Source organism: Schistocerca americana, chromosome 11, assembly GCF_021461395.2.
Source record: "Schistocerca americana isolate TAMUIC-IGC-003095 chromosome 11, iqSchAmer2.1, whole genome shotgun sequence".
NCBI lineage: Eukaryota > Metazoa > Arthropoda > Insecta > Orthoptera > Acrididae > Schistocerca > Schistocerca americana.
In genome coordinates, this window is record NC_060129.1 from 187,996,277 (window position 1) to 188,019,702 (window position 23,426).

At 40.7% G+C, this 23,426-nt stretch overlaps 1 protein-coding gene across 1 annotated transcript in view; it reads right to left on the reverse strand.

Moving 5' to 3' along the window:
- LOC124553815 (6-phosphogluconate dehydrogenase, decarboxylating) overlaps positions 1 to 23,426 on the reverse strand; it is a 137,679-nt gene that overhangs the window by 15,493 nt on the left and 98,760 nt on the right. Inside the window, exons 4-6 of the mRNA XM_047127799.1 lie at positions 22,648 to 22,824; positions 15,700 to 15,784; positions 11,588 to 11,823 (exon numbers count right to left, since the gene is read on the reverse strand). Coding sequence (XP_046983755.1) covers positions 11,588 to 11,823; positions 15,700 to 15,784; positions 22,648 to 22,824 — 498 coding nt within the window. The remainder of the gene's footprint in view (positions 1 to 11,587; positions 11,824 to 15,699; positions 15,785 to 22,647; positions 22,825 to 23,426) is intronic.

Sequence of the window (23,426 nt, forward strand, 5' to 3'; positions counted from 1 at the left end):
AATGGGAAAGTGCAACTAGTCTACAAATCACTCGTGTGACTGGGTCTAGAATACTGCTTATGTATGAGAGAGACTCGTACCAGATGATACTGACAGGTCATACTGAATGTATACAGAGAAGGGCAGCACATATGGTGACAGCTTTGTTTGATCCATGAGAGAGTGTCACAGAGATGGTGAAGAAATTGAACTGGCAGACGTAAACTATCCCAAGAAAATCTGTGAGCAGTTCTTGAAAAACGGCTTTAAACGATAACTCTAGAAATATACTATAACCCCCTACATGCCGCTCACATAGGGATTGTGAGGATAAATTTAGAATAACTTCTGCATGTACAGAGACATTAAAACAATAATTCTTTCCCCACTCCACATGTGAACAGAATGGGCAGAAACCCTAATAACTGGTACTATGGGATGTACCCTCTCCCACACACTTCACAGTCATTTGCAGAGTATAGATGTAGATATAGATCTCATCTCACATTTACCTGCTTGGCATACATTTGTTTAAGGTCATTCGTATCACATAGTGTACATGTAGGGCTGGTGAATGGAAGACTGATTCACTGGAAGGGTTGTGAGAGTGCAGACCACCTGTAAAGGAGATCACACAGAAGACACTAGAGCGACCAACTCTAGGATGCTGGTCCAGTGTTTGCACCCTTATCAAATAGTCAGGGCAGCAGGCCTTGTGCGGCACTGCTTGTATCATAATAGGTTAATACAGCCTGTTGTTGTTGTTGCTGTGGTCTTCAGTCCAGAGACTGGTATGATGCCGCTCTCCATACTACCCTATCCTGTGCAAGCTTCTTCATCTCCCAGTACCTACTGCAGCCTACATCCTTCTGAATCTGCTTAGTGTATTCATCTCTTCGTCTCCCTCTACGATTTTTACCCTCAACACTGCCCTCCAATACTAAATTGGTGATCCCTTGATGCCTCAGAACATGTCCTACCAACCGATCCCTTCTTCTGGTCAAGTTGGGCCACAAACTTCTCTCCAATTCTATTCAATACCTCCTCATTAGTTATGTGATCTACCCATCTAATCTTCAGCATTCTTCTGTAGCACCACGTTTCAAAAGCTTCTATTCTCTTCTTGTTCAAACTATTTATCACCCACGTTTCACTTCCATACATGGCCACACTCCACACAAATACTTTCAGAAACGACTTCCTGACACTTAAATCTATACTTGATGTTAACAAATTTATCTTCTTCAGAAACGCTTTCCTTGCCATTGCCAGTCTACATTTTATATCCTCTCTACTTCGACCACCATCAGTTATTTTGCTCCCCAAATAGCAAAACTCATTCACCACTTTAAGCGTCTCATTTCCTAATCTAATTCCCACAGTATCACCCGACTTAATAGACTACATTCCATTATCCTCGTTTTGCTTCTGTTGATATTCATCTTATATCCTCCTTTCAAGACACTGTCAACTCCATTCAACTGCTCTTCCAAGTCCTTTGCTGTCTCTGAAAGAATTACAATGTCATTGGCGAACCTCAAAGTTATTATTTCTTCTCCATGGATTTTAATTCCTACTCCGAATTTTTCTATTGTTTCCTTTACTGCTTGCTAAATATACAGATTGAGTAGCATTGGGGATAGGCTACAAACCTGTCACACTCCCTTCCCAACCACTGCTCCCCTTTTGTGCCCCCTAGTCTCTGCCATCTGGTTTCTGCACGAATTGTAAGTACCAATTTGCTCCCTGTATTTGACCCCTGCCACCTTCAGAATTTGAAAGAGTTTTCCTGTCAACATTGTCAAAAGCTTTCTCTAAGTCTACAAATGTGAGAAACATAGGTTTGCCTTTCCTTAATCTATTTTCTACGGTGTCATAGGGTCAATATTGCCTCACGTGTTCCAACATTTCTATGGAATCAAAACTGATCTTCCCTGAGGTCGGCTTCTACCAGTTTTTCCATTCATCTGTAAAGAATTTGTGTTAGTATTCTGCTGCCGCGCCTCATTAAACTGATTGTTCAGTAATTTTCATATCTGTAAACACCTGGCCTTGTTTCGACTCAGGTCTTTCAGTGCTCTGTCAAACTGTTCACACAGTATCATATCTCCTGTACCTTCATCTACATTCTCCTCCAGTTCTACAATATTGTCCTCAAGAACATCGCCCCTATATAAACCCTCTATACACTCCTTCCACCTTTCTGCTTTCCCTTCTTTGCTTAGAACTGGGTTTCCATCTGAGCTCCTGATATTCATATAAGTGGTTCTCCTTTCTCCAAAGGTCTCTCTAATTTTCCTGTCGGCAGTATCTATCTTACTCCTAGTGATATGCGCCTCTACATCCTTACATTTGTCCTCTAGCCATTCCTGCTTAGCCATTTTGCACTTCCTGTCGATCTCATTTTTGAAACGTTTGTATTCCTTTTTGCCCGCTTCATTTATTGCATTTTTATATTTTCTCCTTTCATCAATTAAATTCAATATCTCTTCTGTTACCCAAGGATTTGTGTTAGCCCTCATCTTTTTACCTACTTGAACCCCTCTGCTACATTCACTATTTCATCCCTCAGAGCTACCCATTCTTCTTCTACTGTATTTCTTTCCCCCATTCTTGTCAATTGTTCCCTGGTGCTCTCCCTGAAGCTCTCTACAACCTCTGGTTCTTTCAGTTTATCCAGGTCCCATCTCCTCAAACTCCTACCTTTTTGCAGTTTCTTCAGTTTTAATCTACAGTTCATAACCAATAGATTGTGGTCAGAGTCCACATCTGCCCCTGGAAATGTCTTACAATTTAAAACCTGGTTCCTAAATCTCTGTCTTAACATTATATAATCTATCTCATACCTTCTAGTATCTCCAGGATTTTCCCATGTATACAACCTTCTTTTATGATTCTTGAAGTAAGTGTTGGCTATGATTAAGTTATGCTCTGTGCAAAATTCTAACAGGCGGCTTCCTCTTTCATTCCTTCTCTCCCTTTTCCTACTATCAAGTTCCGGTCACCCATGACTATTAAATTTTCATCTCCCTTCACTATCTGAATAATTTCTTTTATCTCATCATACATTTCATCAATCTCTTCGTCATCTGCTGAGCTAGTTATGGAAGGCAATCACCTGTTCACAAAACTGTGTTAGCAGTGTTACAGGTATGTGGAATTTGTGCAATAATTTACCATTGTATATCTCTTGACACAGTTTCACCAAAATCTATATCACCAGTCATGGAGAAATAAGCTACAAATTCAGCCATGTTAGTTCACTGAAGAGTACACACACAATCGCAGCAGCTTTGATCCAGTCTCAGCAGAATACGGGGAACTTCAAAACTGGAAGACATGTCAGATGTGGTAATCCTATAGCTCATCAAAACTATTCCCAGTAGCCCAAGAAAATATCACAGATCCTTAAAAGAAAGAAGAAAAACATGTGAATGACTTGTTTCACTGATGTATTTGAACTAGTTGCCTTTAGTGCACTCAAAATTCAATTCCAAGTAGAAAATCTTAATAGAAATTAATTTAAGTCTGGAAGTAGATCCAAACCTCAGTCACAATGTAACTGCAATAATTGTCAACAAACACTTTGAAAACAAAGTGTTACATCTCAATCAGATTCACAACTTCCTTCAGACTGATCTTTACTCTTCTTTCTTAATCAAATGGTGAATAGGTAATTTCGGGAGTGTATGTACTACTGAGTATTACAGAACCACTCCTGTTTAAAATACAGGGTGATTTAAAAAGAATACCACAACTTTAAAAATGTGTATTTAATGAAAGAAACATAATATAACCTTCTGTTATACATCATTACAAAGAGTACTTAAAAAGGTTTTTTTTCACTCAAAAACAAGTTCAGAGATGTTCAATATGGCCCCCTCCAGACACTCGAGCAATATCAACCCGATACTCCAACTCGTTCCACACACTCTGTAGCATATCAGGCGTAACAGTTTGGATAGCTGCTGTTATTTCTCGTTTCAAATCATCAATGGTGGCTGGGAGAGGTGGCCGAAACACCATATCCTTAACATACCCCCGTAAGAAAAAATCGCAGGGGGTAAGATCAGGGCTTCTTGGAGGCCAGTGATGAAGTGCTCTGTCACGGGCTGCCTGGCGGCCGATCCATCGCCTCGGGTAGTTGACGTTCAGGTAGTTACGGACAGATAAGTGCCAATGTGGACTCTCCATACAGTTGATTGTGGAATTTGCAGCTCTCTGCTAGCTCTGCGAGTCGATTTTCCTGGGCTGCGAACAAATGCTTGCTGGATGCGTGCTACATTTTCATCACTCGTTCTCGGCCGTCCAGAACTTTTCCCTTTGCACAAACACCCATTCTCTGTAAACTGTTTATACCAACGTTTAATACACCACCTATCAGGAGGTTTAACACCATACTTCGTTCGAAATGCACGCTGAACAACTGTCGTCGATTCACTTCTGCTGTACTCAATAACACAAAAAGCTTTCTGTTGAGCGGTCACCATCTTAGCATCAACTGATGCTGACGCCTAGTCAACAGCGCCTCAAGCGAACAAATGTACAACTAAATGAAACTTTATAGCTCCCTTAATTCGCCGACAGATAGTGCTTAGCTCTGCCTTTTGTCGTTGCAGAGTTTTAAATTCCTAAAGTTGTGGTATTCTTTTTGAATCACCCTGTATAGTAGAACCCACCTTTTACATTCCTGGAATTAATGTTTTCCGACCATTTGAAACATTTTTTATCACTCCCATCAAATTTCGTTTGTTCAAAAAGTTAATTCACACGAGTGTGAGTTAACCATCTTGTTATTGTCCTGTGATTCATCCATCAGGAAACAATGTTTGTGGAGAAAAAACTGAAATAATTGACATAAAATGATGCTGGCATGGTACAGGCCTTGAAGTAGTGTTTACAAATGGGCGGTTAGGTTTCTTGACAAACCACACGGATGCTCTATTCAGCAGGCGCGCGCACCCTTTACACTTTTAAGTCTCTCAAAAGTGTAGAAGTGGGGCTCTACAGTACGTCAAGGACGTGCAGAAAAAATAAGTCGAATAAATCCGTAAAGAACAATTTATTGAAAACGAAAGTACAAACATCTAGTGTTCTTCAAAATGGCACCCTGGGGTGTCTATACACTTTTTCCAGCCATGTGCCCTGAGCAGTAGTACTGTCTTCAGCAGTAGTACTACTCAGGGCACATATTGGTTGAAAGCACCGATGATGGCTGCTAATCAATTGAAATCGATTTGCAAAAGTGAATAAATAAAACACAATTTTGAGACTGGTTGCGGAATATCTGGTAATTTTATGGTTTACGGTCGCTGCACGACTTGGGAACCACATGGAGCCCACCATTCGTAACACATCAATGACTCTACTGGCATACACAGATGATATAATCCTAATCAGCGGTAGCAGAGAAGGGCTCAGAAGAATGGCAGGCTCATACTGCAAGATTGCCAGTAGGGCAGGCCTGCAAGTCAGTGAAGATAAGACAGAATACACGGTCCCGAGCGAGTCAATGAGAGATGGGGACCTGCTCATGGTGGACAGTCTCCGATTCAAAAGGTCAAATACTTTCAAATACCTTGGTAGTCTCTGCAGTGATCAGCATCACTGTGAAACTGAAATAAATGCAGAAACTGAAATAAATGCAAGAATTATTGAAGGCAACAGAGCATACTTTATCCTTCACGATGTGCTGAAGGAACGATCCCTGTCAAGAAGTTTTAAGATCAGGCTTTACCAAAGTATGATTATGCCAGTGGTTATGTACGGTTGTGAAAGCTTCTCCTTTAGGAGAACAGACCAAGAGAAACTACTTGTCTTTGAACGAAAAATGCTCCGAAAAATATATGGTCCTGTGACAGATTCACAAACAGGGAATGGAGAATTTTTTTTTTTTTTTTTAAAAACCATACAAGAATTAAAAGAGCTTTATGCACAGCCTGACATTATAAATACGATTAGAAGGAGGCTGCTGACCTGAGCTGGACATGCAGCAAGGATGAATGAAGGGAGGATACCCCATGATGTGTTTCTGGGAGCTGTAGCTGGAAGGAGGTACCTCGGACAACCGCGGACAAGATGGAAGGGCACTATTGACAAGGACACCGAGGATATGGGACTAGGAGCAGGTGAGTCGTGGCAGGAGGCTCCCAACTGGGTACGATGTAGGAGTGTGGAGCAGGCATATGGTCAGTAACGCCCAAGCCACGGATAAGTAAGTAAGGCATGATGTGATTTGACAGGCCCAGTACGTATTTGCTAGGTGGAGTGTTTTGTTTTCATCAGGTGCGGTATCTATCTGTATAGATAAGTTGCCAGTCCCATTATGTGCTGTTGTAATACAATTTTGATGTCAGGAATATTTTTATCTATGTCTTTAGTCATCGAGTTCTGAGGACCAAAGTCACCTAACTGAGCTACAACGGAAACTCTACATACAAATATCAACAATGTACGAGAAGAAATTGCTACTTACTATAAAGATGACACGTTAAGTTGCAGACAGGCACAATTAATAGGAACTCACACATACCCGAGCTGCCAGAGCTGGCGGTCACGTGTGCACTTGCTTGTACAAATGAATGGTGTGCGTTTCTCTCTTTCTGACAAAGGCAGTGGCTGTAAGCTTACATGTAAGAGCCAAGTTAACCACACAGTGTTGTTTTTGAGATTACAGTGCGCCGCTCTGCACGTGATTTTAAAGCACTGTGTGACAAAGCAAGCTGGGATAATTTTAATTCCCCTCATTTTGCCATCTGCCTCCTTAAAGTTCATTTTTTTTTTTTTTCTTTCTTTTTCAATTTTGACTAATTACCATTAACATTCGTGAATACAATCTACATTTTCATAGAAGAGAAAGGCTGGCCCACAGTTTTAAATAAGATAACACCAGATCATCTTTTGTGCTTAGTTTTATGTATGTAATTGATTTTATAATTCATTTTGACTATTACTATTTAGTATCTTTCATCATAGGGCAAAATCAGTAATTTTTTCGTAACTTAAATTCTATTGTTGACATATACCAGGTGTACCAGTATGAAATGTGCGTTAAGATACAAATGTGTCAATAGGGAACATTTGTTGTGAATGAGCCTTAATTTTTTTTCTTTGTTTGGTTGGTATGACATCTGTCAAAGATATTTAGTATACATCAAGTCATGGAACAAACAACATCATATGTTTTCATCATGTTAACAATGTCGAATTTTGTACCAGAAAGTGATGATTTGCGGAAAGCATTAATTTTTTGTTTTCATTTGAAAAAAAAAAAGTGCTGCAGAGTCGCATCGAATGCTTGTCGAGGCATATGGTGATGGTGCTCTATCAGAAGCAACATGCAAAAGATGGTTTCAACGGTTCAGAAATAATGATCTTGATGTAAGAAATGAAGAACGTGGAAGACCACCAAAGAAGTTCGAAGGTGTCGATTTGCGAGCAATATTGGATGAAGATGATACTTTGAGTCAGAGGCAAATGGCAGCAATGCTAAATGTTGCATAACAAACAATTTCTAGCCGTTTGAAAGCTATGGGAAAGATCCAAAAGTGTGGAAAATGGGTGCCACATGAATTGAATGAAAGATGGAAAACTGAAAAACCATTTGTCAAATTTTGCTTCAAAGACATGAAAGAAAATCAATTTTGCATCGAATTGTTACTGGTGATGAAAAATGGATTTACTTTAAGAATCCTAAATGGGAAAAATAATGGGTTAATCCGGGACAACCGTCAACATCATCTGCAAAACCAGATTGATTCGGCAAGAAGACAATGCTCTGTGTTTGATGGGATCAGAAAGGTGTGATGTATCATGTGCTTCTAAAACCTGGTGAAACTGTGAATACTAATTGCTACAGACAACAAATGATCAGTTTGAACTATGCATTGATTGAAAAAAGACCAGAATGGGCCAGAAGACATGGCAAAGTAATTTTTTTGCACAACAATACACCTGCACACAAAGCAAAACTGGTTCAGGATACAATCAAAAACACTTGGCTGGGAGCTGCTACCCCACCCGCCGTATTCACCAGACTTGGCCCCTTCCGACTACCATTTGTATTCATCAATGGGACACGCATTGGCTGAGGAACACTTCGATTCCTACGAAGAAGTCGAAAATTGGGTGTCTGATTGGTTTGCTTAAAAAGACGAACATTTCTATTGGTGTGGTGTCCACAAATTGCCAGAAAGGTGGTCAAAATGTATAGAAAGCAATGGTCAGTACTTTGAATAAAATGTTTTTACTTTTCAATTCAAAATTAGTGTTTCATTTTCACAAAAAAACGCTTATTTCATACCAGTACACCTGGTAAACAAATGTAAATTCTGAAATAATTGTAAACATTTGGAAGATGAAATGCTAGTAAACTAAGTATTTATTTGGCTCTATTCGAAAACATGTTAGCAAAGCCAGCCCTTTATTAATTACAAAGTAATTAACAGTTTTGTCAAAAGTATTGTTTGTGTACTTATATTTGTTAATTTCATGATTTAAACACATAATTCAGCTTTACCCTTGCAGTGGGAGAAACTGTTAAAAAGAACCAGTTTTTCAATGTATTCAGTTAATTTAATATGAGTTAAGTTTTAATTCCAATTTCTGTAAATTTAACTTCGAACAATGTGAAGTTTCAGTAACTATTATTGTGAGGATATATAAGGGCCCGGTTTTTGGTCACGAGACAATCAGTCCACGGCAGAGTTTTAGATGAGGAATCTGTGTTGCTTAGAAAAACAACAACAATGCTTCAAATTAAGTGTGGAACAATTGTTACACTATTGGACCCTGTGTAAAAATAGTGACAGTGTCTGCTCCATATGAACCTGTGTATTCTTCAAGAACTGTGAACTTTGTAGTTAGGCATTTACTGCTCGTAGATGTTCAACAGGAAACTATTGTAGCAGTATAAGGAGGATTCGCACGCAAACTAATAATGAGGCTTATCGAAAGTGAAACAATAGTGCAGTGGCCATATAACTGTGTATTATTGGGGGGTTGCGAACAGTACTGTGAAACACAACTGTGCACCTTTCGGTTACATAGTTTGCAGTACTCAGTGTCAGAATCCACAGCCATTTTTTCAGCCAGTGTAGCAACACACTACGATGACACTGAGGACAACAAGCATCAAATGAAGAGTAAATAAAAGCAGTTGCAACTGCCACAACTGTATTAGCAGTTGTAATATGATAGTTAACAAGTGCTAAGGCCTGGAAGTAGTTCTTTGGTGTATCTGTCTTATGATAGATTTCAATTGGAGATCCTCCATCATGTCCTATTCCAAGCATCTTCCTCCAACTGTTTGTATTTTGTCCTGTTTTATTGTTGTCCACTGTTCCAGTCCACTTCCTCTCATTCCTTCCACTTTTGCCTCTGTAATTCCTTGTTGCAGACAATTCATACACAATGTATGTCCCAGTCAAGATTATTTTCTCTTTCTGGTACCTTTCAATAATCTTCTATCTTCATCTGTTCTCTTCATTCTTAAATGTCAATCCACTTCACCCCATTCTTAAGTGTCAGTTCACTTCATCTTAAGCATTCTTCTCCATAGCCACATTTCAGAACTGTCTAAGTAACTCCTCTCTTTCTCTTTAAATGTCCAGCATTCACTGCTGTATAGCACTATACTCCACATGTAACATTCAGCAATTCTTCTTCTCTGCTCAATTTGAATTCTTCTGCTGCCTGTTAGTGATTGCTTCACCTTTTCATCACATACTCTCTTTCCCACGAATATCCTCCTCCTCTTCATTTCTTCTGTACAGCTTTTGTTCCACGATCCTAAACTTCTCAGGTAAACAAAATATTTTACTTGTTCTATCTTTTATCTGCATGAGAATGTGTTAACTTGTGCTTCCTTCTTGCTTATTCTTGCCAATTTTATCTTTCCTATATTTGATTCCACACTCCTTGCTGCCTCCTGAACATTATCTGCAGCACCTCTTATGATTCCACCCCCGCATTGCTTGATCATTCACATATTTTATAGCTTTTATCCTTTCTACTCTAATTTCAATGCCTCTTGCACCCTCTAAGGCCTTACCTTATTCTCCTTATATGTTGAATGGCTTTGCTGACAGTGAGCACCCTAGCCCTATACCATTTCCAATGTTCATTTCTTTCATCTCCTCTCATTCCCTAGTCTGTTACTTTTTGCTTTGTACCTATCTCCCTTATTAACCATCTATCTTTCCAGTCTCTACCCACATCTTTTAAAATTCTCATCAATGCATTTCAGTCTTTTCCCAGTTGACGAGACAAATATACAACTCTTTTTTTTTATTTTCCATCATTGCCTCTCCAGTCATCATCCTTTACCGTTTCTGAATCCAAACTGGTCCTCCCACGCATTTAACTCAATTTTCATTACCGCTCTCCTCAGTATGATTCATTATGATGTGACTGATAAATATAATTGTCCTATACTCATTGCATTTTTTTATATTGCACTTGGTAAAAGAACTATAATGATCTTAAGTAGACCTTGGAGTCAAATTCCTGTGTAATAAATTCTGTTTACTACCTCAGTCCAGTTGGCTATTGAATTTGGACCAAAGACTTTCATTGTCTCAGATTGTATTCTGTCATAGCCCATTGCTTTGTTTTCCTGGGGCTCCCGAAATGCTTTCTCCAATTCTCATTTTGTTGTCTTAGGACGTCAGGCTTCTTCATTTTGTTCTCCATCGTCCAAAACTAGTGTGATGTTGAAAGTTATTAAATACGAAAAATGTGTTTAGAGCAATCAGGAAAATGTATTTCGAGGAGAGGTTGACAATATTGTAAAGCTGTGCCCTCTGTTGATTCCCCATTGTCATATGCACTATAACGTGAAAATTTTGTAAAGTTTGGTACGACTTCCTTAGTCTCGTGTAGTCGAGTCTTACGGAAGCCTATCAGACCACTCATAAGCCATACCTCCAAACCTCTGCTGTGTGGAGTTAACCCACATTTCAAGGTGCAGCCTTGAACCTAGTTACTATCTGTGTGAAAAATGCCACTCTGTATGAGCAGTTCTGAAACAGCTGACTGCCATAATTTACAACCGTGTGGAAAAGTGTCAAACACCTGCTGAATACTTTTATTCCATAATATCAGAGTACAATAGAGAAAACCCAGACTTGTGGTTTGACAGGGAATGTTGAGCCACACTCTATTTACTTTCACTGTAAGCAGTGGTACACGAAAATAGTGTGGAGGTTGGTACTACGGCCTTAATCTGAGATATACAAGTCTTCTGGACCTACATAAAGATCTGCACCTGTGCCCCCCCCCCCCCCTCCCTTGACAACTCTGCTACAAAGTGCTAACTGGCAAATCAAGTCATAGACTCAAGACTGGCTACTACCCATTTGAAAAACATCACTCAGTATCAACTGTTCTAAGAATGTTGACTTTCACTACTTAAAACCACTTCCAAAAATTTTCGAAATGCTTTCTGGTAAATGCAGTTCTGCAATACATCACCTGGGACAGCTCTGCCCCAGGGCCTTTAACTCTGGGCTGTCCCTCCACCGAATGCAGCACTCCTAGGAAGTCCACCTCCGACAACACTTCCCGGCTCTAACGTAAAACTTAAAAGCGTTCAATGTTGCCCACTGACCTGCCTGATGTCCTCCAGGAAGAGTGCCTTGTCCTTGAGGATGGGCTTCTTGATGGGTCCGCTAAGGAGCTTCGACGCCTCCACACGCTCCGCCTTCAGGGACGAGAGGCACCTCGCGAACACCGCCTCCCCGATCAGCGTGACGGGCATCCCGTACTCCAGTGCGGCTATCGCCGTCCACTTGCCCGTACCCTTCTGACCGGCAGAGTCCAGGATCTTCTCCACCAGGTACGAACCTGTTTCAAGTTACAAATAATGAAGAAGAAACAATATGTATATTGTGCATCTGCCTAGCCAGTCTGAATGGTATTAAAAAAAATTCATTTTCAATTTCCCATTTCATAATTCCCACGTAATGTTTAAGTACAATTCGTTGTGGCCTTCATACCGAGTAGGATCATCACTTCAGCAACACTTGTTTGCTAATGAGGAATTTTTATTTACGAGGGATGGAACTTTAATAGTGGCAACTATTTATTTACAGCTCGTACAAAATAGAAACGTGTTTCAAAGTTTTACTGACCTTCAAAGTAATCACCAGTATTGTGTATAACCCGTTGCTGGCGACTTGGAAGTCGTAGGATACTCTTAACAGTGCCAGTTGTGTTGGCAGTTCGAGCGGCGTGGTCTATTGCCGAACAAATTTGTAGCGGTTCTGAAGCGAATGGCGTGAAGTGTTTCCTTCAGTTAAGAAACCGATTTGAACTCACGAGGGCTCACGTGGGGGGAGTGCAGTAGGTGGTACAGCACTTAGCAGCCCCATCAGTCAAACAAACCAGTAACAGCTTGCACTGTACGTGCTTGAACATTGTCCTGCAAAATGATGGTCAGGTCCTGCAGAAAGTGTCATCACTTCTAAGCTGGTCGTAGGTTGTGTTCCAAAAATGAACAGCACAGAGACAGAACAGATGACACTTTCTGCAGGACCTGACCATCATCTTGCAGGACAATGCTCAAGCACGTACAGTGCAAGCTGTTATTTGTTTGACTGATGGGGCTGCTAAGTGCTGTACCACCTACTGCACTCCCCCCCACTTAAGCCCTCACGAGTTCAACTCTATTTCTAAACTGAAGGAAACACTTCACGGCATTCGCTTCAGAACTGCTATAAATTCGCCGGGCGATACGACCGTGCAGCTCGAACTGTCAACACAACTGGCACTGCTAAGAGTATCCTACGACTTCCACATCGCTGGCAATGGGTTATACACAATGCTGGTGACTACTTTGAAGGTCAGTGAAAATTTGATACACGATCTATTTTGTATTAGCTGTAAATAAATAGTTGCCACTATTAAAGTTCCAACCCTCGTATTTTGTTTATTCTTCATAATTACAGCCTATTATCTGAAAATCTAAAATAGGCCATATAAATCACATTTCCTTGGATAGTAATAAATTATAAAACACCTATTTATTTCTGCTACTTAATTTTTAAAATAATACTACTACTACTACTACTACTACTACTACTACTACTACTACTACGCTACAATAAAACCCTTAACACGTTACCCAATTACTAGTACTACAGAATATGTTCTGTATTTGTTCATTTATCTTGCTTCGTTTAACCTGTAGATGGTTATTTCTGCTACTGGATCCACCTTCATACTATCCCAGTCAACAGCCACTGTCGCCTGGCGTCCTAAGATGTCGGGCAGCAAGTCGGAAGCATTTCCACTACAGCGAGCAATTCCACCATCAGTGTTACCTCAAAGTCCACACTTCCACCACTTGCACCAGCGCAATGTAGATTCTTGGGACACTATGCTATTCGGCGGTCACTGACCTCAGTTGTCTTCTCTCCACCTGTGGAGTGTGTTGTTTAGCTCGGACGGGAACACGCTGGCGTGTGGTCGAGTGCCTCTTAGAATCTCCCTTTGCCTTCCTAGATACTGCAGCTGCAGTATGATCCGACATACGCCAGGTCGACTCGCTCCTTACTGCTGCTTTGGGATGCAAAATCCTTAATATCCAACATCCGTCACCCGCCACATCTTCATACAGTGTGCAGTTCCACAGTGTGTGTTCCTGTGTGCCCACACTGCTTCACGCACAGCTATAATTCGTCTGTCTTCTGTAGAAATGTAGCATTCTGGCCAGTACCAATCCACTCACCAGATTAAGAATCCCATTTTTATTCACTCCTTATTTTAGGGAGAAATTTCTATATTCTCCTGCCTGTGCCTGAAGTGTCCCATACATTTTCTCACACTTTTAATGTGTGGTCTTTTATTGCCTTTTTCAACTGGCCTCAGTTCCAAGCCCCCTTCATACTTCCACTCGATTTCCGTTCATTAACCAGTAAAAGGCTCCCCTTTTCCTAATTTCCAAGTCTAGTTACCGGGGAATGTGACCCACTGGCTACTTGCCTACACATTTGTTCTCAGTAGCCAATGTGTGGGAGAAAGGTCAAATGTTAACTGCTGGTCACTTCCTGGAGCACTGGCCCGAGCTGGACACTATCTCACCTCTCAGCTAGCAATAACAATTCCTTTCCCACTCAGTTTTTCTTGGACTTCGTTCCAGCATTAAAATTCTCATCATTTTATTCCTGCCATGAGTAAGACTTCACAAACCAATCTGGGTGAGCACATTTGTATTTTGAATCAGGAATAAACTATACCTTTTAATTCAACTTCCCTTAAAGGCAGCCCCCCCTCCAGCCTATACTGATCAAATCTTTTCTCAGCTGTACAATACCAATGCAGCCATCTGCCACCCTATCATGATTTAATCTGAAAAGAAGTGAAGTGAATGGACAGAACTGAACAGGACAAGAACCAGTCACGCCAGCTGCAATGCCGTGTTACACAAGTGGGGACTCCGAAACTCTCCAGCCTGCAACTGTGCGGCCACAGAACGAACCATTCAGCATGTTACCAGAGAGAGCCTTTGGGAAAGCCTCCAGGACTATTTAGTGGCTTATTGATGTTGCTCCCTCTGCTATAAATTGGCTTCATTCACTACATGTTTAACTGATTAAATGAATTATTTTAATTTTATAGTTTAAATGTTCTCTTTGTTACTATTACTAAATTATTAATTTTCAGAATTTAGCTTTATTTCTAAATCCTCAAATGTATAATTGCGAAGTACATGTATTTCTTAATTCTGCTGTCATTACCAAATGATAAATAAATAAAAATCAACTGATCACTGAAGAATAAGCTCGATCTGTATTATAGCTACATCTGCAATCTACAAACCAAACCACTGAGCAGTGCATGGTGCGTTCTACCACATGTTAGTATTTCTTACGGTATGCACCTACAGTACACAGGATTAACAACTACTTAAATGCGCAAGCACATGTGTGTGTGTGTGGGGGGGGGGGGGGGGGGGGTGTTCTAATTCAGATCTTGTATTTGTAGTCCCTACAGAAGTGACACCTAGCAGACAGATATTCTTGAGATTCCTTAATTAATACGCACAAGCACATCATACGACCCCCCCCCCAACACACACACACACACACACACACACACACACACACACACACAGAGCTCTTCAATCTTGTTTATGGATATGCCACACCTCAATGCCTCAACTACATAATTATTTTATTCTAGATATATTTTTCCCACGTGGAATGTTTCCCTCTATTATATTCATATAATTAATTTTTTTATTCTATACACATACTGTCTTCAAGTGGTAAAATGATTCCATAATGCACTGCAAAAAAAGATTACCTGTATAGGAGAAATCACAGTGTTATCTTCTTCAACACAACAATGCTCCCAGTCAAATAACATAAATGTGAGACAGGCCAAAAACAAAATGGAAAATAGTTCCCGCTACTCACTAAATCCAGCCCCTCTGCCTTCTGCCTGTTCCTACATTGTGCAGAGATCATATAAGTGATGAAAGCACTTTAGGCACTATATGACCTGCATTTTGAAGATGCTGGAAATGGTTTCCAATCAACACATTAAACAATGTGACACCTTCATTTGGTACTGTGGACACTTAAGTTCGAGTGATGCCCTCCATATTTTTTCTATTAAACACGATGGAAAATCCATGTAGGAATATCAACAATATACATTGTTGCTATTAATGTAGATTGTGGAAAAAATACAGAATCTAAATGCAGTGATACTAACCATCCTTGTCCTTGAACTTGAGGATGTCCCTCGTTATTTCAATCAGGAAGGAGTCCAGCTCCCCTTTGTTCCACTCAGCTAACACCTGCAGCACAGGAATAGGTTGATTTACTTTACTTTACTTGTTACAAATCTCCAATTCATTAATGATTTTTCCTTCAGATTACAAAAAGATAGGGAACAAATGCAATTAAGAATACTGCATTCTTCCCTTTCCATGAAGTAAACCCATTATTTAAAAAACACAGTAAACTATTAACAACTAAGTTATCAAACAAAGTCACTAAAGTACTTAAGCTATGAACAAAATATCTGTGTCTTTGATTAGGGATGTAAGCTTTGTATTTGCACGTTGGGATGGTCGTGTAACATTTTGAATTACAAGGCACTGCCTATCTTTACTCAAACAATCTCTTGACAGTTTTTGCTATTGTATGCAGTTCAGTGTTCAAACGTGAGTGGGAGCTGCATACACACTACTTCAAACTTCTGTCAGTAAATACGAAGATAGTAACTGTTCCCAAAAGAACAGATACAACTGATGACCATGCAGCTTCTCTGGAATAAATGATAATTAATTGAAACTCCCAGCTGCTGACAGGTGGTGGTGTTATACCTTGATGGGGACAGCTGAAAATGTGTGCCCCGACCGGGACTCGAACCTGGGATCTCCTGCTTACATGGCAGACGCTCCATCCATCTGAGGCATCAAGGACACAGATGAACAGCGCAACTGCAGGGACTTATCCCTTGCACTCTTCCCGTGAGACCCACATTCCAAACTGTCCACAATCAACATATGTAATGTTCCTAATAGATATTTGCCCATCCACTCATTACTCACGCCAACTAAGGTGACGATTCCCATAAGAGGTATATCAACACCGCCTGTCGGCAGCTGAGGGTTTCAATTAATTATCATTTATTCTGTCAATAATTTAATGACATTTTTACAATATTTCAATTCACTGCTGTCTATGTCCATACTGTTCAAGCCGCGTTACAGTGCGTTCCCCTAATTCCCTGTTGCAATTGCAAATGCTTGTCAGTAAACGTCCGCATAAGCTAACCTTCTCAGATTTTCCCATCATGGGAATTCTGTAAGATGTTATGTGGGAGGAAGTAATATCTTTGCCAATTGTCTGGCCAACTTTTCTTGGGACATATACACTAGGAATTTCAACAGTAAATCTCTTCATGATGCACAAAACCTTTCTTACAGTGTCTGACAACAGAGATAGTTTTATATCTCCGTACTGCTCTCATGCCAATTGAACAAACTAGCTCTTTATTCACATCAAGTGTTGAGTGCTATTGACAATGAATTTCAGATTGATTCTGTATTTCTAGAAGACTTATGACACTGTACCACACAAGTGGCTTGTAGTGAAATTGCATGCTTATGGAATATCATGTCAGTTACATGACTGGATTTGTGATTATCTAGCAGAGAGGTCACAGTTCGCAGTAATTGATGGAAAGTCATTGAGTAAAAACAGAAGTGATTTCTCGGATTCCCCAAGGTAGTGTTATAGGCCCTTTGCTGTGCCTTATCTATATAAACAATTTGGGAGAAAATCGGAGCAGCCGTTTGGGTTTCTGCAGATGACGCTGTCGTTTATCGACTAATAAAGTCATCAGAAGAGCAAAACAAATTGCAAAACAATTTAGAAAAAATATCTGTATGGTGCGATAACTGGCAGTTGACCCTAAATAACAAAAAGAGTGAAGTCATCCACGAGAGCTAAAAGGAATCCGTTAAACTTCTGTTACACGATAAATCAGTAAGCTCCAAAGGTCATAAATTCAACTAAATACCTAGGAATTACAATTATGAACAACTTAAACTGGAAGGAACACAGAAAATATTGTGGGGAAGACTAACCAAAGACAGCATTTCATTGGCAGGGCACTTAGAAAATGTAACAGACCTGCAAAGGAGACTGCCTACACTACGCTTGTCTGTCCTCTTTTAGGATACTGCTGCACGGTGTGGGATCCTTACCAGATAGGACTGAAGCAGTACATCGAAAAAGTTCAAAGAAGGGCGGCACGTTTTGTATTGTCGCAAAATATGGGACGGTGTGTCACTGAAATGATACAGGATTTGGGCTGGACATCATTAAAAGAAAGGCGTTTTGCGTTGTGACGGAATCTTCTCACGAAATTCCAATCACCAACTTTCTCCTACAAATGGGAAAATATTTTGTCGACACCGACCTATGTACGGAGGAACGATCAGCACAATAAAATAAGGGTGCCAGAATATTGACCATTCATCCTGTCATACCCTGTGCACTTTCCTTACAGTGTCCTCCGTCCGTAGTGTCACAAGGCAGTATTCCGTCTCACGGCAGACAGTGGTCCTAACATTTGGGCTCATCAGTGTATACACAACATGAACCAAACTTTGAAAGCACGTCCCAGCTTCCTCTTGAAGCCATTCAAGGAGATTGCAAGAAAACCTTTCATTTGGATGGCCAGATGGGGACTTTGAACAGTCATCCTCTCAAATGGCAGTACACTGACTTAGCAGAACACCATAATAGATGTCCTGTGAGAAGTTGCACCATAAACTTTTCTGCCACTCTTCACATTCCCAAACTAACGGTCAAAATGCCCTGAATTGAGCTCCAGGACCACCCACACAAGTCTTCGAGACTGTCAATTGTCCTGTGTCAATCTTCATTCACCTGACGAAGCAACTGAAGGCCAACCAGAATGGGGCCAATCTTTTCAATGGCTATTTCTCCCTTTTTAAACTGAGAAAACCATTCGTACACTCGAGTTTTACTAAGAACACGTTCTTTGCACGATGTTTGCATCGTCACCACAATTTCCACTTCATTCTTGCAGAGTAGACAACAAAATTTCACAGCCGCACATTTTTCGTAAGTAGTACGCATTTTCTCATGCCACGTCTGCACTGTACGCACACTCGCAGAACTGCCAGAGAAACGACACTAGTCGCTGTCAGATGGCGGTGGCCGGAAGAATAACTCTCGAGAGAGATTCTACGACGGCCCTCTGGTGGCGCAACCTGGTACTGCAAGTACACTATGTGCAGCTTTTCAATTCCTGTTATTTTGTGTCCCCCATTGTACAGCCCTCAGTTCCACAGTGGCATAATCCAGTTTAAACTAATGGAGATGGGGAGGAAGAATGGCATGTAAGTTCTCGAGAACATACGAACGTACTGTAATAATGTAAGGTGCACAGAACATAAATTCTATTTTTATAAGAAAATTGTGCGTTTCTTTTGGAGTGGCCCCCATATTTTTGTGCTGCTGTCTTGGAATCTTATGCGATCAAAAAGGAAGAACGAGAAATGTGAGGCCGACGTAAAAAAATTGAAGCACTATCTGCGAATCGCTATCTGGATCTGCCGAGCAGTCAGACGCCTTTGTAAGAATTTGTGTCGGTGAGGTAAACTTTACACAGAAAAGACACCCATTGTGCACGGGTACAGTACGTCTAACACCAGGGATACAACCACCTTGCACAGCCCCACAAATCTGCAGTGGCTGAACACTATTTCATCGGTAACTTCATTAATGGAAGTCAACATACTGGCCACAGCCTCACCTTACACAGATTCAGTGTCCGAGGAAGCTGTGGAAATACAACTGGCAGACAACCTGATCGACCGAGACAAGAGCTTCCTGTACTGTCACAGAAACCACTTCATTCTCACTTGACTCTCACAGGTACTACCGGCCACTATTATACATTTGTTCCATTTTAATAATTAACCACACAGCTTATAAGTTCTGTGGATTTGCCAACTTGCCCTCGCTATATCCCCCCCCCCCCCTCCCCCCCGGGGTCCACAATTAACCTAGACCGTTACTGTTTGTCATTGGACAAGCTGTGATGTGCCATCAAGACCAACAGACCACAGCTTCAGGGTCAGCTCATCAGACTACACCGTGACAATGCCAAACTGCACACAGCCCTTATGACACACAGAAAAATCAGGAAAATGGGTTGGAAAATTGTTCCTCATCCTCCCTACTGTCCGGACTTGGCTCCGTCCGATTTTTACCTCTGGTTGTCTGAAGGCTCACCTGCACGCTAAAACATTTTATAGTGAGAAAGACCTTATTTCCTGTGTCAAGCGATGGTAAAAAAGTCAATCTCCAGAATTTTACCAAAGTGCATTTACATCATGGGGCAGATGCGTCACGGCTGACGGAGGCAACACTGAGTGGGCTCAATGTATAGCTAAATGTTTCAAGTATGTTCACAAAAAATTTCATTCTCCTCCCGCAAAAAATACAAAAAAATCAGAGACGGCTGTGCAAAACTTTTTGAGAAGCCACTTGTAGATAATTTATAGATGTTCCATGTAAGATGACTGAACTATGATGAATTATACTAATTCCCCATTGTTAGAATGATGCCATAGCCATCTACCAGTGAATGGCAGAGCACCTTGGAACCATCCATACATATTATAAAGTAGAAGTCCCCCATCGTGTTCATTGGTCTATATGTGAAAGCTAATCTCTGGAACCATTAATGCCATATCTGTGGCTCAGGCCACTACAGCACGTCCATACTGACATGTCCAACTGATGTATGCCAGTTTGAATCGTGGTGGTGGATGAAATTTTCACTGTGTTTGACTGGCAAGGAGGCACAGGTTTTGGGATAAATTTACTGGTCACCGGTAGAACGAGTACAGAATAGATTGAGAAAGAACTGAAGAAAGACAAAAGTAATGAGGTGAACAAGATTATCAGTTTCACCTTTTATATTTTGTCATTATCAAGTCTGCCATACCTTTATACATAATACGATGGGTCTATAAATATTTTGTACACTATGAGACAAGACACATTGCTTACACATGTTTAGTCCAAGTACAGAGAAAAATATATAACTTACGTTATGCTGCAGAGAAGCAATGTCAAATTATGGAATTCTGCTACCTTACAAAAAGCAGACTAGCAAAAGCAAAGAGGAAATTCCTGGCCAAAAGAGGTCTATTAGTGTCAAATATGGGTATTAGTTAGTGAAAGAAATTTCTGCAAATGTATATTTGGAGCACAACATTGTATGGTAGTGAACGTAGACAATGGGAAAATTGGAAAATAGTACTGAAATATTTGGTGCTATAGAAGGATGCTTAAAATTAAGTGGACTGTTTGCAATACTTAAACACGTAGCTCTCAAACCTTTTTATTTTTCTAGTTATTAATTTGTAATAATGTTTTCTTTTACTCATTAGTAATAAGAAATCTGTGCATTGCCACAGAAGACTGCAGAGATAGGCTTTTAAGATTATCTTTGTAACATAAGAACAATGTCCAGAGAATATTAAATTTTTTTAACGACTTTTGTTTCAATCTAGCTCGAGCGTGCTTATGTTTAAGATCTCACATAAAAACAACGCGTAATTTTTACTTGCGTGTCAACAATGTGTGTAGTAAATGCTATATTCCTTCATAAGCATCACTTTTGCGTGCAATCATAGGAAGAGGCAGTAATTTCTTGCATCCTGCACGACATCTCAAATATATATGCACTAATCATCAAGATTTAGTGGACGGACTACTTCATTGGCAACAACAGAAATTTCATGATATCAGTGCAACCTAATAGTGACTTCTAGTAAATATATATGTGTGTAATAATCGAACAACTGACTTTTTAGAATGAGATTTTCACTCTGCAGCGGAGTGTGCGCTGATATGAAACTTCCTGGCAGATTAAAACTGTGTGCCCGACCGAGACTCGAACTCGGGACCTTTGCCTTTCGCGGGCAAGTGCTCTACCAACTGAGCTACCGAAGCACGACTCACGCTCGGTACTCACAGCTTTACTTCTGCCAGTACCTCGTCTCCTACCTTCCAAACTTTACAGAAGCTCTCCTGCGAAACAAGCAGAACTAGCACTCCTGAAAGAAAGACGAGGTACTGGCAGAAGTAAAGCTGTGAGTACCGGGCGTGAGTCGTGCTTCGGTAGCTCAGTTGGTAGAGCACTTGCCCGCGAAAGGCAAAGGTCCCGAGTTCGAGTCTCGGTCGGGCACACAGTTTTAATCTGCCAGGAAGTTTCAACTGACTTTTTGTTAAGCACCAAGTTTGCTACAAAATCAGACACTAAAAATTTCCATGGACACAATAAGATACAAAACACATTTTTTTTATTTCAGTATTTGTGCATAGCACTGTATTTTTCTTACGCTACAGGGAAGACTGTTCATGGCACCACTCTAGATTCATCAAGAATCTGTGCTTTAATTGCAGTACTGCAAGTAGTAACTGTCTCTCATTGTGTAAATTTCATGCCGATTCATCTCTTTTGTGTTAGTTGTTGGGCTGCCTCCCAGCACCGTTATTCCAAAAACGACCAACAGACTAACACAACTGATAAGAGCTGAGAGGGTTCTTCACAGCATCATCAAGGAGAGAAATTTGGTAGCGCCAGAGGGTGAAAACTACAGAGAAAGACAGAAATTGAAATACATCCCACAAAAAACTGAAGATGAAGGGTGCACATACTGTACTAAGATCAAGATGTTGCCACAGGAGATGGAATTAGAGCCACATGGCAAAGAGAAAGAGAAGGTTGAGGTAAATGACAACCAAAAGATTATACAGTTCACATGTGCAATCTCTGAAATAGGAGTCACAGCATCAGACTTCAGAACAAGTATCATTCACACAATCCCGAAGGTAACGAGGGCAGATAAATGCGGGAACTTAACAGTTCGCATATCCCAATTGCTCGACAAATAACCCACACAAGGATGGAATACCAAGTGCCGGATCTGTTACAGGATGATCAGTTTGACGTACGAAAAGGTAAGGCAGCACGGAGACTGCTACGAGATGTCTGATAATGGAAACAAAACTTGAGGAAAATTGCACACTTTCAACACCTGCCTTTGGGGCAGAACTGTAAGTCAGGCCCCACAGCAGTACAGCGCGGGGCAGTACTCACGTCACTCATCTCCTGGTGGTCCATCTTGAGCGCGAGCCGCATCAGGTCGTAGGCCTCGCAGATGAGCTGCATGTCACCGTACTCGATCCCGTTGTGCACCATCTTCACAAAGTGGCCCGCACCGCCGTCACCCACCCAGTCGCAGCACGGCTCCCCGTTCGCCTTTGCCGCTATCCCCTGCACACGTAAGAGGGAAACAAATTATGACACGAAAAGGAAACACTAATTGGGAGGGGGGAGGGGGAATTTAGTGTCTATGTTTCTATTTTGAAGCAAGTCTCTGTGTGGCATCCCAGCTATACTACCACTTAGATTCAGATATTAAGTGCGGCCATAATTTATGTCGTCATCCGACGGTCAAAACCCGACGAGGAAACGAGTATTTCTTTTTTTTTTAGATAGAGGATAAAAGTGGTAGTATTTTTCAGGGTTGTATTAGATACAGCTTAGCTAAAATACAGACAGTTAGCTCTGATTAAAATTAATGCCCTATAAACTACCACCCTCCTTCAGCTATTTTAAACAACAACACTGTGCACATTTTCCCAAAGATTTAGAAAAATAGAACTTTTTTTTCAGTAGTGACTGTGCTAAGAAAGATGACACTAAACACAATAATTAATTACAGCAATTCACTATATGAGGGGCTGAGAGCAATGTGGGTCAAGTCCAAGAAATTGGAAATTCTAGTTATATGACAGTTTCATTCAAAATATCAATAATCCTCAAGAGCAATGGTGAACAAAGTCCATAGGTCAACATTCAGACTGCAGCAGGGT